This window comes from Lepisosteus oculatus, chromosome 1 (assembly GCF_040954835.1).
Source record: "Lepisosteus oculatus isolate fLepOcu1 chromosome 1, fLepOcu1.hap2, whole genome shotgun sequence".
Taxonomy (NCBI): domain Eukaryota; kingdom Metazoa; phylum Chordata; class Actinopteri; order Semionotiformes; family Lepisosteidae; genus Lepisosteus; species Lepisosteus oculatus.
In genome coordinates, this window is record NC_090696.1 from 19,905,133 (window position 1) to 19,927,919 (window position 22,787).

Consider the following 22,787-nt stretch of genomic DNA (forward strand, 5'->3'; position numbering starts at 1 on the left):
TTTCAGGTCGACCTTCACTTCATGAAGAAGATCCCCAGTGGAGCTGAGGCCTCTAACGTCCTGGTGGGCGAGCTGGACTTCCTGGAGCGCCCCATTGTGGCCTTCGTCCGCCTGTCCCCCGCCGTGCTACTGACCGGGCTGACCGAGGTCCCGATCCCCACCAGGTCTGTCTGACCCCTGATCTCTCTCACCCCACTGCTGTACCTCCCTCTCTCTGTCTCTCAGTGTCTCTTACTGTGTCCCTCTCTCAGTCTGTCTCTGTCCTCTCTCCCTCTGTCTCTCAGTGTCTCTTATTGTGTTCCTCTCTCAGTCTGCCTGTCCTCTCACCCTCTCCCAGTCTGTCTCTCTGTCTCTGTCTCTCAGTGTCTCTTACTGTGTCCCTCTCTCAGTCTGCCTCTGTCCTCTCTCCCTCTGTCTCTGTCTCTCAGTTTCTCTTACTGTGTCCCTCTCTAAGTCAGTCTCTCCTCTCTCCCTCTCTAAGTCTGTGTCTCCTCTATCTGTCTCTGTCTCCCTCTCTAAGTCTGTCTCCTCTCTGTCTCTGTCTCTTTCTCTGTCTCTCACTGGAGCCTGTCTCTGTCTCTCCTCTCTCAAATTCAGAGAGCTTCATTGGTGAATTACAGTGTCAGCAAAGCAATAAGAATGAACAGCACTTTCATTCACAGACATTCTTCTCTGACACGCAAGTGTGTGGAGGTGTTTCACAAGTGAAAATTCACTCACAGAGCGGTGTGATGTTTGAATTTTGGCAGTTTTGCTGTTAATTGCTCTTCATTGGTGTTAATCATCCTTGACTGTGGCAGGTTCCTGTTCATCTTGCTGGGACCAGATGGGAAAGCACAGCAGTATCATGAAATTGGGAGATCCATGGCAACCATAATGACTGATGAGGTAACGTGGCCACTGAGTCACACACACACATCCACCCTCACAATAACGGAATGTGATACACACATACAGTACACACTAACTCAGATTGACATACCTAGAAACTGTCACGCCCTCTGCAGCCAGAGGGCGCTCCTACTCTGTCCTGTCCCTAGTTTCCTGTGCTTTGCTCTCCTTCCGGTGTCTCTCTCTGGGGCTGTATATTTCCGGGTCACTCCTTCCCCTTCGCTTGGCATTGACGTTCGGATGTCCTGAGACCCGCCTAGCACCAGGTCGCCCCATGTCCGCTGCCTGAGGGCCTAGGTTTCTATACGACACAGCTGAGCCTGGGCTCACCCCCGTCTCACCGGGTCTATTTCCGCTCTCCCGCCTCTCCACAGTTCGTCCCTTCCGACACCCATGACAGAATGCTGAGCCCCCTACTGACCCCGCGAGCAGCGCTTTTTTTCCGCAGTTTTTTTTTTCTCTATCTGGGCTTTCTTTTCTCTCAGCTCTTCTATTCTAATTGCGGGATGCTTCTCCCGACATCCGTGCCTGTGAGCGGGCCTCGGCCTGGCTTTCCTCGGGTTGTCTTTCCGGTATCCGTGATTGACTGTTGAGCTGGCCCTCCTATCCTCATTGCTGGATATTACTCCGGTCATACGTGCCTGTGAGCGGGCCGGGTGCCTGGCTTTCCTCGGGTTGTCCATTCCGATATCAGTGATAGAATTTGGAGCGTGCTTATTGCCCAGTCTGCGGTATTTTTCCCGGAATTTTTTTATTTTTAGTTTTTTGCTTGGTATTTTGATTTTTTCACTTCCTGGTTTCCCCTTCTCTCTAGTTCCCCTGTCCCCTGTGTCTCAGAACTTTTGGTTCCTCTCTGTTTTTTGTGGTTTATTTTCTCAGTTTCCCAGGTTTATTGTTGTTGTGGTTTGTGCTTGTGTACATGTCTTTTTTGTTTTAAGTCTCCGAAGTTCTACCTGACCCCTCCTTCCTCTACCCAATAAAGGTTTATACCATGGATTAGGGGGCAGCTCTCAGCCGTGGACTCCCAGAGGTTTCCTTTCTGTTAAATGAGGTTTTTCCTCCCCCCCCCGGTGCTGTGCAGCTCTTTTTTTTTGTATGGGCGACAGGAGCCGCCCATGAAGGGGGGGGTACTGTCACACCCTCTGCAGCCAGAGGGCGCTCCCACTCTGTCCTGTCCCTAGTTTCCTGTGCTTTGTTCTCCTACACACTCACAGACACACTAACACAGACTGACACACAGAGATACATACTCACAGACACACTAACAAAGACTGGCACACTCAGACACACACTCACAGACACACTAATACAGACTGACACACCCAGACACACACTCACAGACACACTATCAAAGACTGGCACACTCAGACACACACTTACAGACACACTAACACAGACTGACACACCCAGACACACACTCACAGACACACTAACACAGAGTGACACTCACAGACAAGTGTGACACTCAGGCGTCACTTACTGATCTGTGTTGCTGTCAATCTTATCTTCTCAGATCTTCCATGATGTGGCGTACAAGGCGAAAGACCGTAGTGACCTGCTGGCGGGTATCGATGAGTTTCTGGACCAGGTGACAGTTCTGCCCCCGGGAGAGTGGGACCCCTCCATCCGCATTGAGCCCCCTAAGAATGTCCCCTCACAGGTACTCACCCGGAACCGCTGAAGGGAGCGTATTGTTGTACAGTCTGCTGCTGGATGGGGGTGTGATGTACTGTGTGTTGCTTTGTTTTATATCTACTTTAGCAATGCTGGTAATACAGTATATAGTCCTGCCAGGTAAGCACCTTTGAAGTGCATCAGTGCTCCAGTGCTGGAGAAGTCTAGTGTTTCAGTGCTCCAGTGCTGGAGGAGTCCAGTGCTCCAGTGCAGGAGGAGTCTAGTGTTTCAGTGCTCCAGTGCTGGAGGAGTCCAGTGCTCCAGTGCAGGAGGAGTCCCGTGCTCCAGTGCTGGAGGAGTCCAGTGCTCCAGTGCTGGAGGAGTCCAGTGCTCCAGTGCTGGAGGAGTCCAGTGCTACAGTGCTGGAGGAGTCCAGTGCTACAGTGCTGAAGGAGTCCAGTGGTCCAGTGCTGAAGGAGTCCTGTGCTCCAGTGCTGAAGGAGTCCAGTGCTCCAGTGCAGGAGGAGTCCAGTGCTCCAGTGCTCCAGTGCTCCAGTGCTCCAGTGCAGGAGGAGTCCAGTGCTTCAATGCTGAAGGAGTCCCTTGCTCCAGTGCTGAAGGAGTCCCGTGCTCCAGTGCTGGAGGAGTCCAGTGGTCCAGTGCAGGAGGAGTCCAGTGCTCCAGTGCTCCAGTCCTGAAGGAGTCCAGTGCTCCAGTGCTGAAGGAGTCCCGTGCTCCAGTGCTGAAGGAGTCCTGTGCTCCAGTGCTGAAGGAGTCCAATTCTACCTAGCCTCACTTGACCTCAGCCCTTTCCCTGCAGGAGAAGAGGAAGATGCCAGGGATGCCAAATGGAATGGCGTGCCAGGTGGAAGTGGAGCCCCACGGAGAGCACCATGGCCCTGAGCTGCAGAAGACTGGAAGGTGAGCTCGCCCGAGCAAACCCCTGTCACCCTCATTTACTCTCATCTTTCTCTGTTCACCTCTCTGTATTTCTGTCTCTTTCACCCTCCCTTTCTGCATTATCCTGTCTTTTTCCATGCCTTCCAACTCTTCCTCCCCTCGTCCAGACTCCTATCCCCCTGTTGAGTTGGCTCATCCTGCTCATGGGAAGCTGCAGACCTCAGACTTCAGGATGGCTTTTTTTGGTAAATTGGCATCTCTGCCAGTGCCAGATCTGAAAGAGATGAATAAACGATCTAATAAAACCAAATGACTGTTGGATTGATGAAGCCATGCTGGACTGTGAAAAGGAAGATAGCAGGGCAGGTTTGTGATACACAGAGCCAATTAACCAATTAACAAACAATCAATTATGTGCCAATTAGCCCATAGATAGGTTTTAGATAGGTATTTAGTCAATTCAGTGGTTAAGGTTTAATTGATTGATTGAGCATCAATTAAATAAGTAATCAGGGGTAAACTGGGTGAATTTACCCAGAATAGAATGCCATGCGAGAGGCACGGTGTTGTCTCCGGGTTCGAGTGGCAACAAGATGCTGATGGTAATCCATGTGTTGGCAGGCTGTTCGGGGGGCTGATCCTGGACATCAAGAGAAAGGTCCCCTTCTACCTGAGTGACTACCGGGACGGGCTGAACCTGCAGTGCGTGGCCTCTTTCCTGTTCCTGTACTGCGCCTGCATGTCCCCTGTCATCACCTTCGGGGGGCTGCTGGGAGAAGCAACCGAGGGCCAAATTGTAAGGATGCACGCACACCTCCACACACACACACACACACACACACACACACACACACACACAACAGACACGCACCACTCACACAGCCAGTCTCAGGGAGGCATGATGGCAGAGCACGTTTCCAGCACTAATACAGGCGACGTGCTGTGGGATTTTAATCTGGGATGTCCCATTTCACCAGACAGGTACAACTCATTTCCTCCACAAGCTGTGTCTTTCTTAGTCTGGAGATGTGCAATTTGCGAGTCTGACAGCAGCAATGACTTTGCCCAGAAGCGCCTTCTGAGAAGAGGTTGAGTTCTGCAGTCCAGACGTGGTGGGGTCCATCCTGGGGTGAGAGGAGCCCTTCTGCCCTTCTGCACCCTCCCTGCATGGGTATAGGGGCTGCTGCGCTGACTCCAGACATAAAGACACAATTGGCGGTACCAAATTGAATGGATTGATAAAAATTGATTATGGTTCTTGGATTTCTTTGTCAAAATAAGAGCATGAAACATGCATAATAAGATGCAAAGATAGATGAAAGGGCTTTATTCTTAATTCTGTACCTTCTGGAACACAGTGACCTGAAGGGTAAATTTGTTTCACTTTATATTGCATTGCGTATCTACTCCCCATGTGGCCCTTTCCACTGCCTTTCTAATACAGCCACATCCCTAATTGCTAGATTAATCCTGCTGCTTATCAATTAAACAATTAGGGAGCTGGAAGTGTGTGCAGTGTAGCTGACTGGAAGGAGGTCCAGGTGTATCTGTGGTGCTGTGGTGGAGTAGTCCAGGTGTATCTATGGTGCTGTGGTGGAGTAGTCCAGGTGTATCTGTGGTGCTGTGGTGGAGTAGTCCAGGTGTATCTGTGGTGCTGTGGTAGAGTAGTCCAGGTGTATCTGTGGTGCTGTGGTGGAGTAGTCCAGGTGTATCTGTGGTGCTGACATGCTACTGTGATTAGCTGGCCACATGTTCCCATGTTGGATTGCCTTTTGTCTTTCCCAGAGTGCCATTGAGTCCCTGCTGGGCGCCTCCATGACAGGCATCGCTTATTCCCTGTTTGCTGGGCAGCCACTCACCATCCTGGGCAGCACAGGTCCGGTCCTGGTCTTCGAGAAGATCCTCTTCAAGTTCTGCAAGTCAGTGTCTGGCCGTCGGGCTCAGGACTGCGTTGTGTACTGGGGTGTCCAGCATGGTCCTGGAGAGCCTTAGTGTACCTGCTTCTTGCTCCAGCAGAACCGGGAGCGGCTTAATTGGATCAATCTATTCCTAAATTAGGAAGAGGTAACACTCTTTCCAGGTCTCTGTTCAGTGACCCTTTCAGCCTGTTCATAAAACCTGCAGGTCTGTGGCTCTTCAGGACCAGTTTAGACACGAATTAGGAGACTACCTCCTACTGTGTTTAAACACACGACTACCTGGTCTCCCTCTGCTGTCCTAATCCTCGCTCCCTGTCTCTCTGCTGCACAGAGACTATGGCCTCTCCTACCTGTCATTGCGCACCTGCATCGGGCTCTGGACTGCCTTCCTCTGCCTCATGCTGGTTGCCACGGACGCCAGCACACTGGTCTGCTACATCACGCGCTTCACAGAGGAGGCCTTCGCTGCCCTCATCTGCCTCATCTTCATCTATGAGTCCCTGGAGAAGCTGCTGCACCTGGGGGAACTCTACCCCATCAACATGCACTCCGACCTGGACAAGCTCACCCTCTACTAGTGAGGACGGCTCCTGTCTCGCTGTCCTACCTGTCTCTCTATGTCTCACAGTCCAGCTGTCCTACGTCTGTGTCTGTCTCAAAGTCCAGCTATCCTCTGTCTCACAGTCCAGCTGTCTTCTGTCTGTCTCCTCTGGATTGCTGTTTCTGATGCAGTCTCGTCCTGTGCCTGATGTCTTGCAGCTGTAAATGCACAGAGCCTGACAACCCCAGTAACCAAACTCTTCAGTACTGGAGCGAGAGGAACATCTCGGCCTCCTATGTGCCCTGGGCAAACCTCACTGTCACGGTAAGGCACAGAGCTCTAACATCACTAATGCTAACTCTAAGGACAATGAAATCCTTAAGAATTGATTGATTGACAATATCTGCAGGAGTGTCTGAAGCTCCAGGGAGAGTTCGTGGGGACAGCCTGTGGACACCACGGTCCCTACACCCCGGATGTCCTCTTCTGGTCTGCCATCCTCTTCTTCTCCACCTTTGCCCTGTCCACCTTCCTCAAGCAGTTCAAGACCAGTCGCTACTTCCCCACCCGGGTAAGATCTCTCGGGGCTCGTCTCAGACGGTGCTGGGAGTTCGGGTGTGACCTCCAGAGGTCTGAGCCTTAACTGGGAATGACTTTTGCTGTTAGTGACTTGCAGAAGTGCTCAAATCCTGCTGCAGAGAGGCTCTGAAGGGTCCAAATGTGAGCTCTAAAGAGCAGATAGGGATTACTTACAATGCACATTAAAAACACAGCCAGCTCCTTGACCTCTGACCTCTGTATTGACCCCCCCACAACCACCACTACTGTCGGGGTGCTGTCAGATTTCACGACCCCTGTGTGTTTAAGGACGTTTCCTCTGCAGAAATGTGGCATGGCCTGGCTTGGCCTTCATCCCTGACTTGGCCTAAGGGCATTTTAAACAGACACCACTTGTACTCGACAATTTAGAAATAACAAAAAAGGCAGGAACAATGTTATCAGATATGGCCATTGTGCTGTGCGTGGAAGCACTTTCTATGCAATGGCCAGTACTGAACACCCATTCATGGTGATAACAGGGTTACCAGAGCTGTACTCAGACTATGAAACTACCTGTCAAACTGCTTGAATTCAGAGTGCTGTGTCAGGTGCACCTTGTATGTGTCTTCTTTGGTTTTCTCTGGAAATGTCCTTTTTCCTCTCAAATTGAAACCCATTTCAAACCTTTCTTGCATCTCCACACAACATCCTGATGCCCTCCGCCCTCCACCCTCCCCCCAGGTGCGGTCCATGATCAGCGACTTCGCCGTCTTCCTCACCATCGTCATCATGGTGGGCATCGACTACGCCATCGGGATCCCCTCCCAGAAGCTGCAGGTGCCCAGCAAGTTCAAGGTGAGGCACAGCCACGCTCCAGGAGCCCATCCACCACCAGAGAGCCTACTGGCTTAGTAGAATACTAATTGATTCGTAGCTAAGCCCAATTAATCAATTAAGACCCTGAGCAACTAACCCAGCGCTCCGTCACTGCACATGGTGGGAGGCTGTGTGTGAGGTTCACTCCTCCAGCTGGATCAGAGGCTGTGTCTGCCGACCAGTGTTCTTTGGAACAGAGCGGGAAATTTCCCAGGTGAGATGGGACCAATCTGCTTCTCTGTTGGGCTTCCGGTAGTTTCAGAAACAGTCCCTCTATGCAAGGAGGTGTCTACGATTTTCGACCATCTGTGTCCCTGGGTTGTTGTGTTGCTGCTGAGCTGGAGTGCCCTGAGGATGTGCGCTTCAGGATTTTAATTATCTAATTAAGTTCCCATGGAATCTTCTTGGATTTAAGCCAAATAGATTCAGTTCTCCTAGTCTGTCCCACTCTGCTTTGTACTTCAATGCTTTCTTGCAGCACAAAGAGCAGAACTGAACACCATATTCTTAGCGAGGTCAAAGCAATGGACTGAATCACAGTACCATTGACTTCCTGATGAGCAGTTGGCGATCCCAAACTGGGAGAGAACGAACCAGAAAAATCATTGACATCTCCAGATTATGCCCTGTGATGGACTGGCATCCCATCCAGGGTGTATCCCACCCCATGCCTGTTGCTTGCCAGGTTAGGCTCTGGCTTCCCCATGACCCTGAATTGGATGATGGATTGTCCTGAAAATGGATGGATGGATTTCAAATTAAAGAACAGATTAAAACCTCAAAACCTCTATTGCCTTCGTAGGGCTGGATCGGTCCATGCTTGGACTATCCCAGTTAGTTCCATCCCCCTGACTGTAGAGGTTTCGCAGCAGCCAGGGCTATGGGTTTACCAGATGGCCTTTTCTTGGCAACTCTTGAGCAGTAACACCAGCAGTGCCCTCTTCCCCCCTCCTTGCTCCCCCACAGCCGACCCGGGACGACCGTGGCTGGATCATGAATCCTATCGGCCCCAACCCCTGGTGGACAGTGGTGGTGGCACCGATCCCTGCGCTGCTCTGCACCATCCTGATCTTCATGGACCAGCAGATCACCGCCGTCATCATCAACCGCAAGGAGCACAAGCTGCTGGTAGGGTGGATGATCTGGTTGAGGGGGCGGGGTGATGGGTGGGGTCATATCTGTAACTGATCTGACCTGAAAGGGTTGAGAAGACAGAATGATGGGGATCCCAGCTGCATCAACCAGAATGAGCATCCATTCAAAAACCCATCTCAATGTGCCTATCATGTGCAGGTGGTGTCACACCAGTGGTAGGAGTTGCCCGGCCAGGATTGACAGATCAGGGATCTCTATGACATGCCTGATACCTGCAAGCCTACAGTGACTTCTGTTCCATTTGTAATGTTTTCTAAGGGGTGCACTTTCTTCTGCATGAGGGCTTCCCTCCCACCTGCTGCACGTGTCTACATGGTGGGCGGTACCAGCCTGTGCTCGTGGGCTGGAGCTCTGTCTCTCTCCTCCCTGTTCCTGCAGAAGGGCTGCGGTTATCATCTGGACCTGCTGATGGTGGGGTTCATGCTGGGCATCTGCTCCATCATGGGTCTGCCCTGGTTCGTGGCGGCCACCGTCCTGTCCATCTCCCACGTCAACAGCCTGAAGCTGGAGTCGGAGTGCTCGGCGCCGGGAGAGCAGCCCAAGTTTTTGGGCATCCGGGAGCAGCGGCTCACTGGGCTGCTGATCTTCGTGCTGATGGGCTGTTCTGTCTTCATGACCGGGGCTCTGCAGGTGGGGCCCCACACTGCCTCCCTCCTCTCCCTGGTCCCCCTGGTCTCCTCCTCTCTCCCAGCTCCCCTGGTCTCTACCTCTCCCTGCTCTCCACCTCTCTCTGGTCTCCTCCTCTCTCCAAGCTCCCCTGGTCTCTACCTCTCTCTGCTCTCCTCCTCTCTCCCAGCTCCCCTGGTCTCTACCTCTCTTTGCTCCCCTCCTCTCTCTCTGCTCCCTCTGGTCTCCTCCTCTCTCCCTGCTCCTACTGGTCTCCTCCTCTCTCCCAGCTCCCTCCGGTCTCCTCTCTGCTCCCCCTGGCTGTTAGGTACTCTAACATGTCCAGCATTTGTTCCTTACAACTGTAACTCCCAGTCTAGGTTTTCAAAGAGTCCACACAGACATGCACACACAGGTGCTAATTTGATGTGCTCCAGTCCTAACCAGCCTCTTTTGTCTTTCTGTGTGTCTATGTGTCTGCAGTTCATCCCCATGCCGGTGTTGTACGGAGTGTTCCTCTACATGGGTGCCTCATCTCTAAAGGGAATTCAGGTATGGTGTGGACAGCAGGACTGGACTGATGTCAAGACTGCAGTTACTGTACCTGGAGGACAGAGCCTGCTGGGGTGTCTCACAGTCACAGCTTTGGGCACAGTGACACAGGGCATGCTGTCCTGTTGAAGCTTGCCAGGGAGATGTGCTGCTTCCAAAATTATTCTTGGAAAAAAAATAGGTTTTAACCCGACCAAACTGGAACAGTTAAATGTGTGTTCTTCAAGTCTCACAGCTGCAAACTCCATTACCACACACACAGGAGAGTGAGAAACTGAAGGCCCACCCTCCAGTCACATGTCACAGATAGCCCTATCCCATTCATGCATAATCATCACTGATTGGAGAACAGACATGCCCCTCACAGGCAGCACTGCCCTGTACTGGAGGATGTGTGATGATTGGAGGAGAGACATGTCCCTCACAGGCAGCAGTGCCCCATACTGTAGGATGAGTGATGATTGGAGGAGAAGCACATCCCTCATAGGCAGCACGACATGCCTGCAGAGGGTCGCTGAGTGCCGAGAGAGCTCTGGCTGACTAACAATACCATACCCACTAAACCAAACCCCTGAAACAATGTAACCACAGCTCAAACCAGTGACCTTTGCCCTGGTGCTGGGGAATCCCTGTCCTTCTGGTTATTGTTGGTGTCCTAAATCAGCAGAGAAACTCCTACTGGTGGATCCTACTAAGGTGATCCACACAGGGGAACCCTACTTCAGTCTTTAGATTACAGGGGTCTATGTCTATTAATTGTGCAACACATGGAGACATTCTTCAGAGGTGTCTATTAGGAACATCCAGGGTAGTAGTAGTAATAATAAAAGTGATGATGAGCTTGAGGGATGAAGAGGAGACCACTATGACAAACAAAGGTTGTGAGGTGGGGAGTAGGAAGATAGTAAGTCAGACAGGAACTGAGGTGCCAAGCCGTGTAGAGCCTTACAGGTGATCATAAGAACATGAGAAGTCTTTAACAAATGAGGAGAAGCTGTTCGACCTAGCTGGATCTTTTAGTATGGTAGTTAATTGATCTAAGGGTCTCATTCTGCTATTTCTTAAAAGAAAGCAGGGTATCGGCTTAAACCACGTGACTGGATGGCTTGTTCCACGCTCCTACTGCTCTTGCTCTACTGCTCATTCTGAAGAGCTGAGTCGGCTCCGTTAATCCTTTGAGGATTTTCACTACTTGGATCAGGTCCCCTCATCTTCTTTTCTGCCCAGGACTAAAAAGGCTTGGTTCCCTCTGCCTGCCAGGGTCAGTTGTCCCGGGTCCGAGCTCGGGAAGCTCCAGGCTCTGGGAAGGTGCTTGCCATTTTTTTAAGGCCTGGGAATGTTTTCTTGTATTTCGCGCGCCTCTAAGGGAAGCCGGTCGCACTGATCTCTCCTCTCTCGCAGTTCTTCGACCGCCTGAAGCTCTTCGGCATGCCGCCGAAGCACCAGCCGGACTTCATCTACCTGCGCCACGTGCCCCTGAGGAAGGTGCACCTGTTCACCCTGATCCAGCTCACCTGCCTGGTCCTCCTGTGGGTCATCAAGACCTCGCCGGCCGCCATCGTCTTCCCCATGATGGTGCTGGCCCTGGTGTTCATCCGCAAGCTCATGGACCTCTGCTTCTCCAAGCGGGAGCTCAGCTGGCTGGATGACCTGATGCCCGAGAGCAAGAAGAAGAAGCTGGACGACGCCACCAAGAAGGCGAAGGCCGAGGAGGTGCCGACCTTTCAAGTCCTGCCATTTCACAGCATCTCGCGAGCGTGGCCGCTAATGAGCGCATCCAAACGAGAGGAGGCCGCTCTGCCCCCCCTAGCTCATTTGGCTGCTAGTAGTTAACTGGTCCCAGGATCTCATCCCGCGGTTCCTCTGAAGGAAGCCAGGGTGATGGTTGGGCAGTTTGTTCCAGGCTCCCACCACTCTTTGTGTAAAGGCTCCTGAATTTGTCTGAGCCACAGCACGTCGCTGGAGAGAACTGAATGGTGGAATGGGGTTGGTTGAGGTTCCTTATTGTATAAGGAATGAAGAATGTGTACAGTGCTATAAATAGATAGAGCAGTGGTGTACAACTTCTACTGTCAAAACGTTTTTACTGGCCCCTCTAATCCCCTAGCAGCTGGTAAGCACAGTAATGACTTTAATTGTCTAAATCAAGCTTAAAAGGCATAATTTCAGTCATGTAATTAACAGATAAGACAGAATTAAAAACAGAAGACAAGGCAGACCTAGAAGAATGGGGGCTTGTCACACAGACACAGCGAGACTAACAGCCTTTACACCAAAAGAAGGCTCCAAAACTGAAATGTATTTCTTTTCTTCTCTTTTCAGCATGGAATAAACCTTTACTTGTTCCTGGGTCGTATTGCCCGTTTCGATATAGGGAGTGAAAAGTGTAATTTGCTGCCACCTAGTGGAGAGAGAACCAAACTACATGTTCTGTTTTCAGTTTTAATCAAGATGAACACCCCAAGAACAGAGACAAATAGGCACTTGTCAGTAAAAATAGGATTTTAAAATTGCCCTTAAATGGGAAGGCTGTTGCTTATTTACTCTGTGGAGACATAGCAATGATTGAAACATATCACAAATTTATAACATATATACCGTAAACATCATTTTATGGGTGGCTGCTTTTTGCATTTGTTAATGATTAAATGATGAAGCAGCTTTTGCTTCTACAAAATATTAACATGACCATTAACCGTCAACATTCAGCTCAATAAAGGTGAAATGCATAATTGCCATATTAATTTCATTTGCTCTAAAGGCACAGTTATGCCCTGTTCATCTCTGGTGAATATGGAGAGACCCTATCCTTATATTGTACAATGGCAAAAAGCGTTCTGTAGTTTCGTGCCTGATGATGCCTGATGAGTCTGCTAACCCGTGTGACACACATTTGGAGTTACTCTCACTGTCGGGGTGTCTCCCTCAGGAGTCCGAGAAGATGCTGGATCACGGGGAGGATAAGGTGGTGCAGATCCCCATGGAGAGCAGCCAGCTCCTGCACAGCCCCCAGAAGAAGAGCAACAGCTCCAGGTGAGCAGGGATCGAAGTGGGAGGGGGCTGCACTGACTGCCCCCCTCTGACCCCCCCACTGATACACACCAGCATAATGCCCCCGCTCCCTGCCCCTCCCCTCCAAGGTCACCATTAATATAAACAGATCTGGGATTCTGAGCTCACCAAGTTTCTGTCCACCACCTTATTTATAGAGAAGGTAGTCTGATTCACACCAGATTGCACAGCCGTTTAATCCAATCCAGGGTATAGCTAACTCTCTGATGTCCTTGGGGATGGAAGACCAGAGTAGGTGAATGAAGGCTGTGAGGTGGGGAGTAAACAGATAAAAAGTCAGTCAGGAACCGAGGTGCCAAGCCATGTAGAGCCTTATAGGTGAGCATGAGGATTTTGAAGTCGACCTGAAACCTGACAGGAAGCCAGTGCGAGGGCTCCAGGACAGGAGTGATGTGATCACCTGCAAGCAACCTGGTCAGGATTCTGGCTGCTGAATTCGGAAAATAATGGAGTTTGTTCAGTGTGGATTTAGATCAGCTTTTCATGACCAGCTTTTCAGCGTCAGTCAGAGACAACATAATATCACCAGATTACATCCTATGTAGGTGATGGGAGGTGCTGAGCAGCCTGAGCTCAGTCTTATTGCAGTTCAAGTGAAGGAAATTTTTTAGTCATCCAGGTTTATATATGAGAGAATCACAAAAACAGCCTGAAAGCAATTCAGCAAGTCATCTATACTGGCAGAATGTCCACAAACTCCTTTATCAGTGAGTGCTCTTGTGCTCCCTAATAACAAATTGTTGGCGATCACTAACATTTTAGTTTATAATCATATAAAAAAGAAAATATTAACACCACTGAGACCTCAGTATAATAATGCAGTGATAAAAAGAGAAGGCGGCTGATTAATGCTGATGATTTTAATTGTAGCAGGTCTTCACAGTATAGTTCAATAACAGCTGTTGTTAGTAAAGGCAGAGAAACTTTGGGCTAAGTAACAACTAGTGCAGGATGAAACTGTACCAGAGACAAACACTCTCACAGAAACTCCACACACACAAACGCAAATTAAAATCATGCACATACTGTATACACAATCACACACAAAACCTTTACACACATTCAGACATATACATAGACAAACACACAGAAAACCGTGCACATAAGCACAACCTCCGCTCCACACACAAAATCACGCACATCCACTCTAAAGTCCATCACCACACACGTAACACACACACAGGTACAGTATACACATACATCAGGGCAGGCAGTAAGTATAGAAAGGTGAAAGAGTTGTGGAAGCGAGTCTTTCAGCACAGAACTAACATACCGCCCACCCCAGAGGGGGGCAGGGGTGCAGCCCTGTCCCCGTGCTCTGTTTGTGGACTTCAGCCCCTGGCAGACCTGCCCCTGTGCCTGTCCTGCTCTGCATGGCCCGCTCTCCCTGGTGTTACAATGTGACGTTCTGTTCTAGGTGTGACCCATCAGACATTAATATCTCTGACGAAATGTCTAAAACAACAGTGTGGAAAGCTCTCAGTATGACCCCTGACAGCTCAGATCTCAAGGACGACCCCGTTTCCACCAAAAAGGCAAGGGCACCTCCTCCTCACCACTCACCCTGCAAGAAACCCAAACCCTCACAGAGGCCACGTTTCTCTTCTCCAGCTCTCTCCTCCCGATTCCTGCCTCTCTCACACTCTGCATCCCTAAGCTTCATCCCGTTTATCCTTTACTCCCGTTTTTTCCTTTGGACTTATTTCTACTCTGGGACCTGCAGTCTCCCCCCAAAGCCAGGCTGTGAGGTCCTGATTTTTTAATATGGCAGATGAATACAATGAGGGGGGCGTGTCACAGGGCGAAGGGCTCTGACCGGGGGGCGTGTCAGAGGGCGTGTCCATAACCTCTGTACCCCCTCCCACTCCAGTCCTACTGGAGTACTTAACCTTTGAGCCAAGTCTCAATTGGCCATTCCAGAGTTTTTAAGTCTAAAGATTTTCAACGCGTGTTGAAATAGCCTTTATTACAGAGTTAGTCAGCCTTTAAAAATGGCCTCCACACAGACAACTGACCCACAAGGAGCCTGCTTCTGGGGGAGAGTGTCACCTCGATTCTCAGCTGGTCCCCCTCTGCTGTTGTGTGCTGGTGAAAGCGACAAACGCGGCTCCGCTCTTCGCTGTCCAGTGGCCAAACACAGTGCCGAAGGGAGAAACGTTTGGAAACGATGGCTGTCGTTACTGATCCTTCTCGTACCGTGGGACCTTTGCAGCTCCGAACGGGAACGCTCACTGCAGCTTCCTGAACTTTGCATCATCGCCGTGCCCCGATCGCACGCTTGCGGACGCAGGTTTCTAAAGCGGGCAGGAGGCGTCCACGTTATTACAGAATAGTTCACAACTAAACGAAAATAAAAAAAGAAAAACTACCAATACACCGTACAGATCTTAGGTTACAAATACCGAGAGTACAGACAGGTCTGAATGTGGATGAAATAAGCAGCATTTTAACAGGTCGAGACGGCACAGTCAATGGCGTGCACCACTGGAAGGCGAGATACAGCTTGCTGAGAGCTGTACATAAAGCCATGATCACCATAAATGTATGGGGAATAATTTTGCAGCACTACACAAAGCTCATGCAGAGCTTGTCTTGTTCAGTAGGCCGCCGCACTGCCCGCTTTGGAAATGGCGCTCCCTTGAACACACCCATCAAGCACGCATTCTGTGGGAAACCATGCGGCAGCGTCCCTCACCGCCTTCCGGCGGGGTTTCACAAGTCTCGCTGGGCGATCTCGATGCCCCACACCCCACCCAGCTCATGCGCGCTCGCACTAACTCCTGCTTCCCGGATCAGAGCGGGAAGGAGCTCACAGCCTGCCCTCGTGCCTTGTCTAAAAATCTTTCATTCATGTGGTAGAAATATTTCTTATTGGTCTAACCCCTTGCAAACGCTCTAAATATTTTTGGGAGACAGGTGTAAACACAAAAACAACGGGCTCCATTTTATTCTTGTCGTTATAAGCGAAGGTACAAACAAGCTCTAAGTCCCAGCCTACATGTATATGATGCTGTACCTCTGTTATTGTCAGAGGTTAGTAAGCCAACACCTCTTAATCATTTTAATAGTCATGTAAACCAACATTACCGTCTTAGCGTCCAACAAGAGATAGTCTCTTTGCAAGAGAGGAGATTTGCCAGCGCATACACATTCCCTGGGGGGCTAAATTTTACACACCTGTACGAGCCCTTTAGCGCAAGCGAAGTCCCCCGAGAAGCATTGCACGACTGGCTGCCTAAGGCGTGTGTCAGTCGGCGCTCTCTGCTGCCGGGCGCAGGAAAATGACGAAGGCTCTAACGGGTGGGCGTGGCTGCAGGTTCACGTTCTCTTCGTTCTCAGGAGTCTGAACCGAGACCTCAGAATCTGACTATTCCGAGTGGACAACAAAATTGTGTTCAATTAATGATTTAAAAAAACAGACGACACAGTAGCCCTCAAGGACAGGAACTGAGGGATGCTGTCCTAGGGAGAAACAACTGTTTTGACTCTTGTCTCCAGCAGATAAGAACAAAGTTGAAACTCTTGTCAGTTGTGCGGACTTCATTTTCCCAGAGTTCCACTCTGCACCTTGTTCCACACCTGTGTAGTGACTCTAGCTGTGTCTGTTTGTTTGTGTGTGTGTGTGTCTGTCTGTTTGTTCTCTGGTGTTTCTTCCGCAGGAATGACAGTAACTGAAGTGTGGAGCTGTGTCGGGACCCCCCCGAGGCAGGGGGACTCAGGGACAAGAGGAGCTCGGCTCAGACAGTCTCAGCCAGGATGGTCAACAGCAGGGATGACCCCCCTCTCCCCCCCTACCCAACCTCCACACCATGATCTTTGGATTAACATCTTTACTACCCTACCCTTCCCCAACTGACCCCCCCGCCTTATCTCTAAATTTATCCACTTTTCCTCTTCTGGGTGGGGGAGTGGGAGGTCCTCATCACCCCAGACAGAGTGGGACTGAGGTGCAGTTCTACACTCAGTCCTTCGAACCCCGAGCCAGGCGCATGCGGTCAGGCCATCACAGTGACATCCCATCGCTGATCAAATGGCAAAAAATATACTGGTAACATTAGGATTGTGTTTGTTCCATGAGAAACTGAACAGGAACACAATGTCACCCTTTTCCAGGTTATTATTTTTCTATGTATATATTTATACTTATTATTTATTCTGTTTCAAGATGTTTTAATTTCTTAACAACTGCTAGCAGTAGTCCAGCAGTTTTTTTCTTTATTATGTTGTTGTCAGCACAAGCGTGTTTATAGTATTTATATTTTTGTTTATTTTTTATTTATTTAAATGAACTTTAAATGGAATCAATAACTCATACAGTACGAAGGTGTCATCATATTTACCATGGGACTTTACAGTCACTGTTGTCTGTTTTGTGCAGTGTAAACTAGTAACGTATCCTTTAAGCAAAATACTGTAGATGGGGATGAAAGACTATCTGTGAGGCAACAGGTTCAGGGAATCTCCAGTAATCTAACCCTAAAGCTGGACTGTCTCTGGAGCAGAAGACCTGGGGTAACCTGCCTTTGGAGCAGGTTATCTGTGGCCATGTCCACCACCACAAGTCTTTCTTGCAGCTATTCCTCTTTTTTTTTTCAACAAATCAGTGGCAGGGTCAATTAAGAAACTTGCAATTAAGCAATTAAACAATTAAGCAATTAAGCATGCACACACACTTTGCAGGTACAATACACATCCTGTACTGTAGTCTTGAGAAAGCAATATCTGCTGAGCAGATTTTATGTCCAATAGTCAGACCCATAGTGGTGAGGTAGTGTGGAAGGGTGGTGATGCAACAGTGTGGAGTGGTGGTGAGGCAGCAATGAGGTTGGTGGTGAGGCAGCAGTGAGGGGGTGGTGAGGAAGCAGTGAGGGGGGTGATGAGGTAGAGAGGAGGGGTGGTGAGGCAGTGTGGAGGGGTGGTGAGGCAGCAGTGAGGAGGGCTGATGAGGTAGTGAAGAGGGGTGGTGAGGCAGCAGTGAGGGGGTGATGAGGTAGCAGTCTGGAGGGGTGGTGAATTTCTCTACATTCCTAACCAAAAGGTTTTGGGTTCAAATCCGAGTTGGGACACAGTATTTGTATTTTTGGGTAAGGTACTTCTTTACCCAAAGGGTTGTGGGAGTGTGGAACAAGTGGCCCAGTCATGTGGTTGTAAGCTGATACTTTGGCTTCCTTCAAGAAACAGCTGGATGACATCCTGGGATCAATTAACTAGTAACTACCAAACAAGATAAATGGGCAGAATGGCTCCTCTTGTTTGTTACCTTAATTATCTTCTTATCCACTCATCAGCCACCAGGCACGTACTGCACATGCACACTGCCGGGTCATGAACAGTGCCTGTCTCTGACCCCAGGGCTGACAACATTGAAAAATAACAACTAAGAATACAGCATGCATAAGCCAATCCCACCTCAGGTCCACTTGGTGCAGAAATATGTCAGATTCAGTCTCTCTGCGCACTATAAGAAAGATTTGAAAACATTCTGATTGCCTCAGTCAGATGTTTAAAAAATATCTTATTACCCACTGGCAACAAGCTAAAGAGAAGAAATTTAGAAAATTCTGCCAGCGACATCAGACAGCAGCACAGTATACTGCAGCGCCTTGCTCAGGCCTGCAAGAGCAGCGTCTGTCCTGGGAGCCTGAGCCCACGGCGCCCCAGCTCTGCTCCAGGACCTGTCAGACTCTTGTTCCTCCCTTCACTGACAAGTGAGTGGACAGACTCGGGCGTCTAAACGCAATGCTTCAGGGAACAGAGAAACGGGACGAGAAGGAAAAGCTCTGACCTGTTTTTCTGATCCGTTGTCAATTCCACAGAACAGTCGTGTGGTTTGTAGAAATGGAGCCTATTATTTTTATTCTGAGAGAATTTAAAAAATGACACTATACATACAGTAGAGACTATATCCGAGCAAATAGATCTTGATTTATTTTGTTGTAAAGATGAAAATAAATCATTTTGGGGCGCCTTCAGTAAAGCCAAATTTATTTCGGCAGATTCATGCGGTCGGAGAATGACTGGTGAAAACAGTGCGTCGGGCGTCTGGGAGTTTTTTTTTTACATGGACGTGTCGTTCCTGTAATTCTAATTATCTTTGATGTTGTCGTGCAGTGAAGTTCTTGCGACGTTGTGAAACACTACACATCTTCTGCGTGGTGAAGACAGTGCTGTGCAGGTGTGTGTATTTCCAGTGCCTCTTCTGTAAGGTGAAAATCCTTTAGACTTTAGCAAAAGAAAAGGCCTCTAGAGACCCTTATTTCTGTCTAGCTAGGGTAGCGTTTCACATTCCCGTAGTTATCATGCTAATGTTGATGGAAGAAGATATTGCTGTTTTTTGGGGTTATCTAATCCACTCCTGGTATTGGGGAACCCCCAGACCTGCAGGTTTCTGTTCCACCTGAACGCTTAAACAACCAATCCCTCGACAGCGCTGATAATGGGTCTCATTTGAGTTGGTTCAGCGTTTTCAGTTGCTCAGCCTGTAGGAGTTGCTTTATAAGTGTCGTCTTTCTAAAGTAACTTGAAATCTCAACCCGTCTTGAGTAGGAAAACAGCTTGTGAAGGTCCCAGTCGAGCAGCTTGCTGGTTCATGCGAGCCGAGAGCTCAGCTGCGGTGAAAAGCAGCAGAAATTGGGGACCCCCTGCGGGTCACAGGGGCTGGTCTGTAGCGTGGGTGGGCAGGGCACCCCCCCCCCCCCCCCCGATCCATGACAGCCGGTATAGACACCTTTCAATCAACACCCAGTTAACATCTGGGTCACACAGGGGCCTCTCATCCGCATCATTGGTTCAGTTAGGTCAAAGGGGTCTGATTTGTGCTGGAATGCGCAAATCAACACGATGCTCTAGGACTGGTGCGGCCCACCCCTGCATCTGAACAATAATCACCGAATGATACAACATGTCAGACGGGCTTACAGCTTCTCCCTGGTGTCAAGATGGTTAAAATTAGTACTCAAGGTGGGCTTTATGGCTCCATCATGGCGGTCATCTTACTGAAATGAATAAATTGAAGATGCTCAAGTTGGGGAGGGCAGCAGCACGATGGCTAGTGGTTCAGTGGTCAGCACTGCTGCCTCACACCGCTGGGGCCGTGATTTCAATTCTGGACCTGGGGTGCTGTCTGTGTGGAGTCTGTACGCTCTCCCTGTCTTCAGGTGGGTTTCATCCAGGTGCACCGGTTTTCTCCCACAGTCCAAAGACATGCTGGGAGGTTGATTGGCTTCTGGGAAAACTGATCCTGGTGTGAGTGTGTGTGTATGTGTGTGTGTGTGTATCTGTTTGTGCAGGGGGTTTATTACTGTAAAGGTGCTCTCGTGACACCGCAATGATGTGGCAGCAGATTTGATTAGATCGAAAAATAGCGCGGTAGCTAGTGTTAATTAGAAATGAGTGAAGTTATAAGATTCCACTCTTCTTCCTCGGGGCGCCGAATGGATCTGACCTGATACGACCACTTCTACAGTGTAAACCAGAGGTTTCCAATCCTGATACTAATGACCCACACCCCTGCTGGTTCTCTGGCAGCCGAGCCCTCGGGTACACCGTCGAGCCCTCCACTGGCTTGATAACGATGACAGGAGTCACGGGAGCCGTTTGTTCTCGGCTCTTAAACATGTTTCAGCTCGAACCCTTTGTATTTTGTAAGTGAAATAAGATCCCAAGCTTGTGAGTAGAAACAAAAGGCAAATGTTCCAGCGAAGCAGCTCCTCAGATGAAGCGAGGCTCAGTGATCTCCTGAGAGCCAGCAGGTGTGTGGGTTGCCAGGGCCAGGGCTGGGCACCGCTAGTCTAGGCCGTGGCGTGCTGTGGGACACTGACCTCTGTCCGGCAGAAGCTGGCTGTGCTGCCTTCCTGCTTCGGCCCCAGCCTGTTTCTTGCACGCCCCTCTCGTGCTCGCTGCACGCGGGCACTGCTCCTTCTGCTTCTGGTGCAAAGACAGGAGAGGCACCCCTGCCCCCAGAGGGCCCCAATCTGGACGTGAATACAGGTCACCCCCACTGCCGCTAAGCAGAATCCCAAGCCCCTGTAAGCTCTGTAGGACCACAGCTGAGCCTTTCCTGACAAAATTGTACTCGTTCACCTGCTAAAGGAGTAAAAACACACACTTTCCAAGTCTTAACACATTGACTGCGGCCCTCCAGGGTTAGTATAAGGCCTGATTATATAAGCTTTGATTCCAGCTGAGCTCACTGTAGGCTTAATGGGCCCAATTTAACAGCGTCTCCCTGGTCTTCAGGTCCTGCAGCTCTGTGAGGTCCTGGAGACCCTGCAGACACAGTGGTCCTCCTGAGGTCCCTATTGTAAGCACTCGCAGGCCCAAAGAGAAGTACCATGTTTATCCAATCAATCAATGGAGTAATTGAGCTGAAGTACAATAAAGAGAGCATCACAGCTCCTCCGGGATTTGTGTCTGACAGCCCCACTATCGGTTTTGCTGTAGAATAAACCCAAAGCTGGACAGTTTCAGCTCTTCTCAGCAGGGGTCCCCACCCAGGTCCTGCAGCTCCCAGCCAGGCAGGTGTGATGGGATTTAATCCCTGCAAAGAAGCAAGGGATTTGTTAAATTACAAAAAATCAGAATACTCTACTGCCCTCAAGGACTGCAATTCCCTTAAGTGAGCAAATGGCTTTCTTAGTTCATTAGTAGTGTATAAGCGTTTCTTTTTTTTAGAAACAGTAACCCTATGGTTTAACCCTGGGAGCAGGAAGTGTGTGGGCAAACATGCACTGACAGAACATGCCACTGTACAGACTGATGCTGTACACACACTCTGAGAGAATGTTTTATAGAGGTGCACCAATAATTGATTCCAATCGTGAGTCTTAAATGCGTTCGTTAACTAAAAACCCTGGAGAAATAGTGTTCAACACATTTTAAACCAGTATCTTGGTCACAGACACAGGTTTAAACAAACAGAATTCACTGCCCTTAATGCATAAGTGAGGAGCGTTGCTGGAGACAGAGTGAACCAGTACATTTAATACTTTTAAACCTTGAACAAAGAGTCATATGTAGATAAGGTCTATTTTATTTCCATATGACTCTTTGTTCAAGGTAAAACTATCCACTGTGATTCCAGAGGTCAGTAAAGTGAATTCTTGTAAGAGCTGATGTATTATAAAGAGGTCCTGAAGACTGGTCCCTGGTTGTGCATTGTCCTGATGTCCTGTTGAAAATGTAGATTGCAAAAAGGATAGCCAGAGACCCTACAGCACAGCAAGGACATCTCTAACACACACAGACCCTATACCACAGCAAGGACATCTCTAACACACACAGATCCTACAATACAGAGAAGCTTAGAATATAGGGAGAATGTCTTTAAAGCAGAGATATTCATACATGAATGAATGAGGATACCTTTAATACAGAGAAGTTTAGAACAGAGGAAACAAATATTCTCCCTAACTCTGCGGTCCAGCACAAGGATGGGTTTCTATTCCTGGCTGCCAGATAGGGGCATTTCTGTGTCCTTTCCCAGCGCTGCTACAGTAGGTTCTGGGCTGTGTCTGCTGCCTGGGCTCAGGTCAAGTCAGAACAGGAGGGAGAGGGAGATGGGGGCACTATATTAATGGAATAAGACAGTAACAGATGTGGTAACTACAAACAGCAAATAAATCAAGAGAAAAATGACTGGTCTGTTTAAGATATGTACCATTAATAGGCATATTGTATTTTTGATTATACAAATGTGAAAACAATAAAAAAAATAAAACCAAACTACTGTATTTCTGGCTTCATATCAAAGAAAAATGTTTCTGTCTTGTATACGAAGAGTAAGAATTTGTTTAACAAATTCATTTTAGACAAATGTCCTCCTTTAGCTGTGTAGAAAGAGATGAGAAGTCTGTTGCTCAGACCTCTGTGCATGATGTCGTGATGTCACTGCAGAATCTTCACTCCAAAATCCACAGACCCCAGTTTGAAGATCAGAGAGCCTAAATCCTCCCTCTTCACCCACCAGCTCCAGCTGCTGAGAGACAGTTCACTGACTGTACACTGGAGGAACTGAACAACTGTTACCTCATACAGGAGCCATCTGAGTTGACAGCAAAGTGTTTCTGATTGTCCAGCCTTCAGCCTGGAGGACATCATACTGCTGTAGGCGTGAATGTCTG

General features: G+C 49.2%; 1 protein-coding gene across 3 annotated transcripts in view; it reads left to right on the top strand.

Moving 5' to 3' along the window:
• Positions 1 to 22,389, top strand: part of slc4a8 (solute carrier family 4 member 8) — a 52,784-nt gene extending 30,395 nt beyond the window's left edge. For 2 of the 3 annotated variants that reach the window (XM_069187058.1, XM_069187061.1), the window contains 17 exons: positions 7 to 164; positions 801 to 888; positions 2,405 to 2,551; positions 3,326 to 3,426; positions 4,027 to 4,201; positions 5,191 to 5,324; positions 5,656 to 5,901; positions 6,084 to 6,189; positions 6,275 to 6,436; positions 7,147 to 7,260; positions 8,248 to 8,409; positions 8,815 to 9,066; positions 9,526 to 9,594; positions 10,996 to 11,307; positions 12,524 to 12,627; positions 14,084 to 14,201; positions 16,326 to 22,389. In XM_069187058.1, coding sequence (XP_069043159.1) covers positions 7 to 164; positions 801 to 888; positions 2,405 to 2,551; positions 3,326 to 3,426; positions 4,027 to 4,201; positions 5,191 to 5,324; positions 5,656 to 5,901; positions 6,084 to 6,189; positions 6,275 to 6,436; positions 7,147 to 7,260; positions 8,248 to 8,409; positions 8,815 to 9,066; positions 9,526 to 9,594; positions 10,996 to 11,307; positions 12,524 to 12,627; positions 14,084 to 14,201; positions 16,326 to 16,331 — 2,454 coding nt within the window. In that variant the 3' untranslated portion in view covers positions 16,332 to 22,389. The remainder of the gene's footprint in view (positions 1 to 6; positions 165 to 800; positions 889 to 2,404; positions 2,552 to 3,325; positions 3,427 to 4,026; positions 4,202 to 5,190; positions 5,325 to 5,655; positions 5,902 to 6,083; positions 6,190 to 6,274; positions 6,437 to 7,146; positions 7,261 to 8,247; positions 8,410 to 8,814; positions 9,067 to 9,525; positions 9,595 to 10,995; positions 11,308 to 12,523; positions 12,628 to 14,083; positions 14,202 to 16,325) is intronic. The other variant, XM_069187060.1, reaches the window with a different exon arrangement.
• The last annotated feature ends 398 nt before the right edge of the window (positions 22,390 to 22,787 follow it).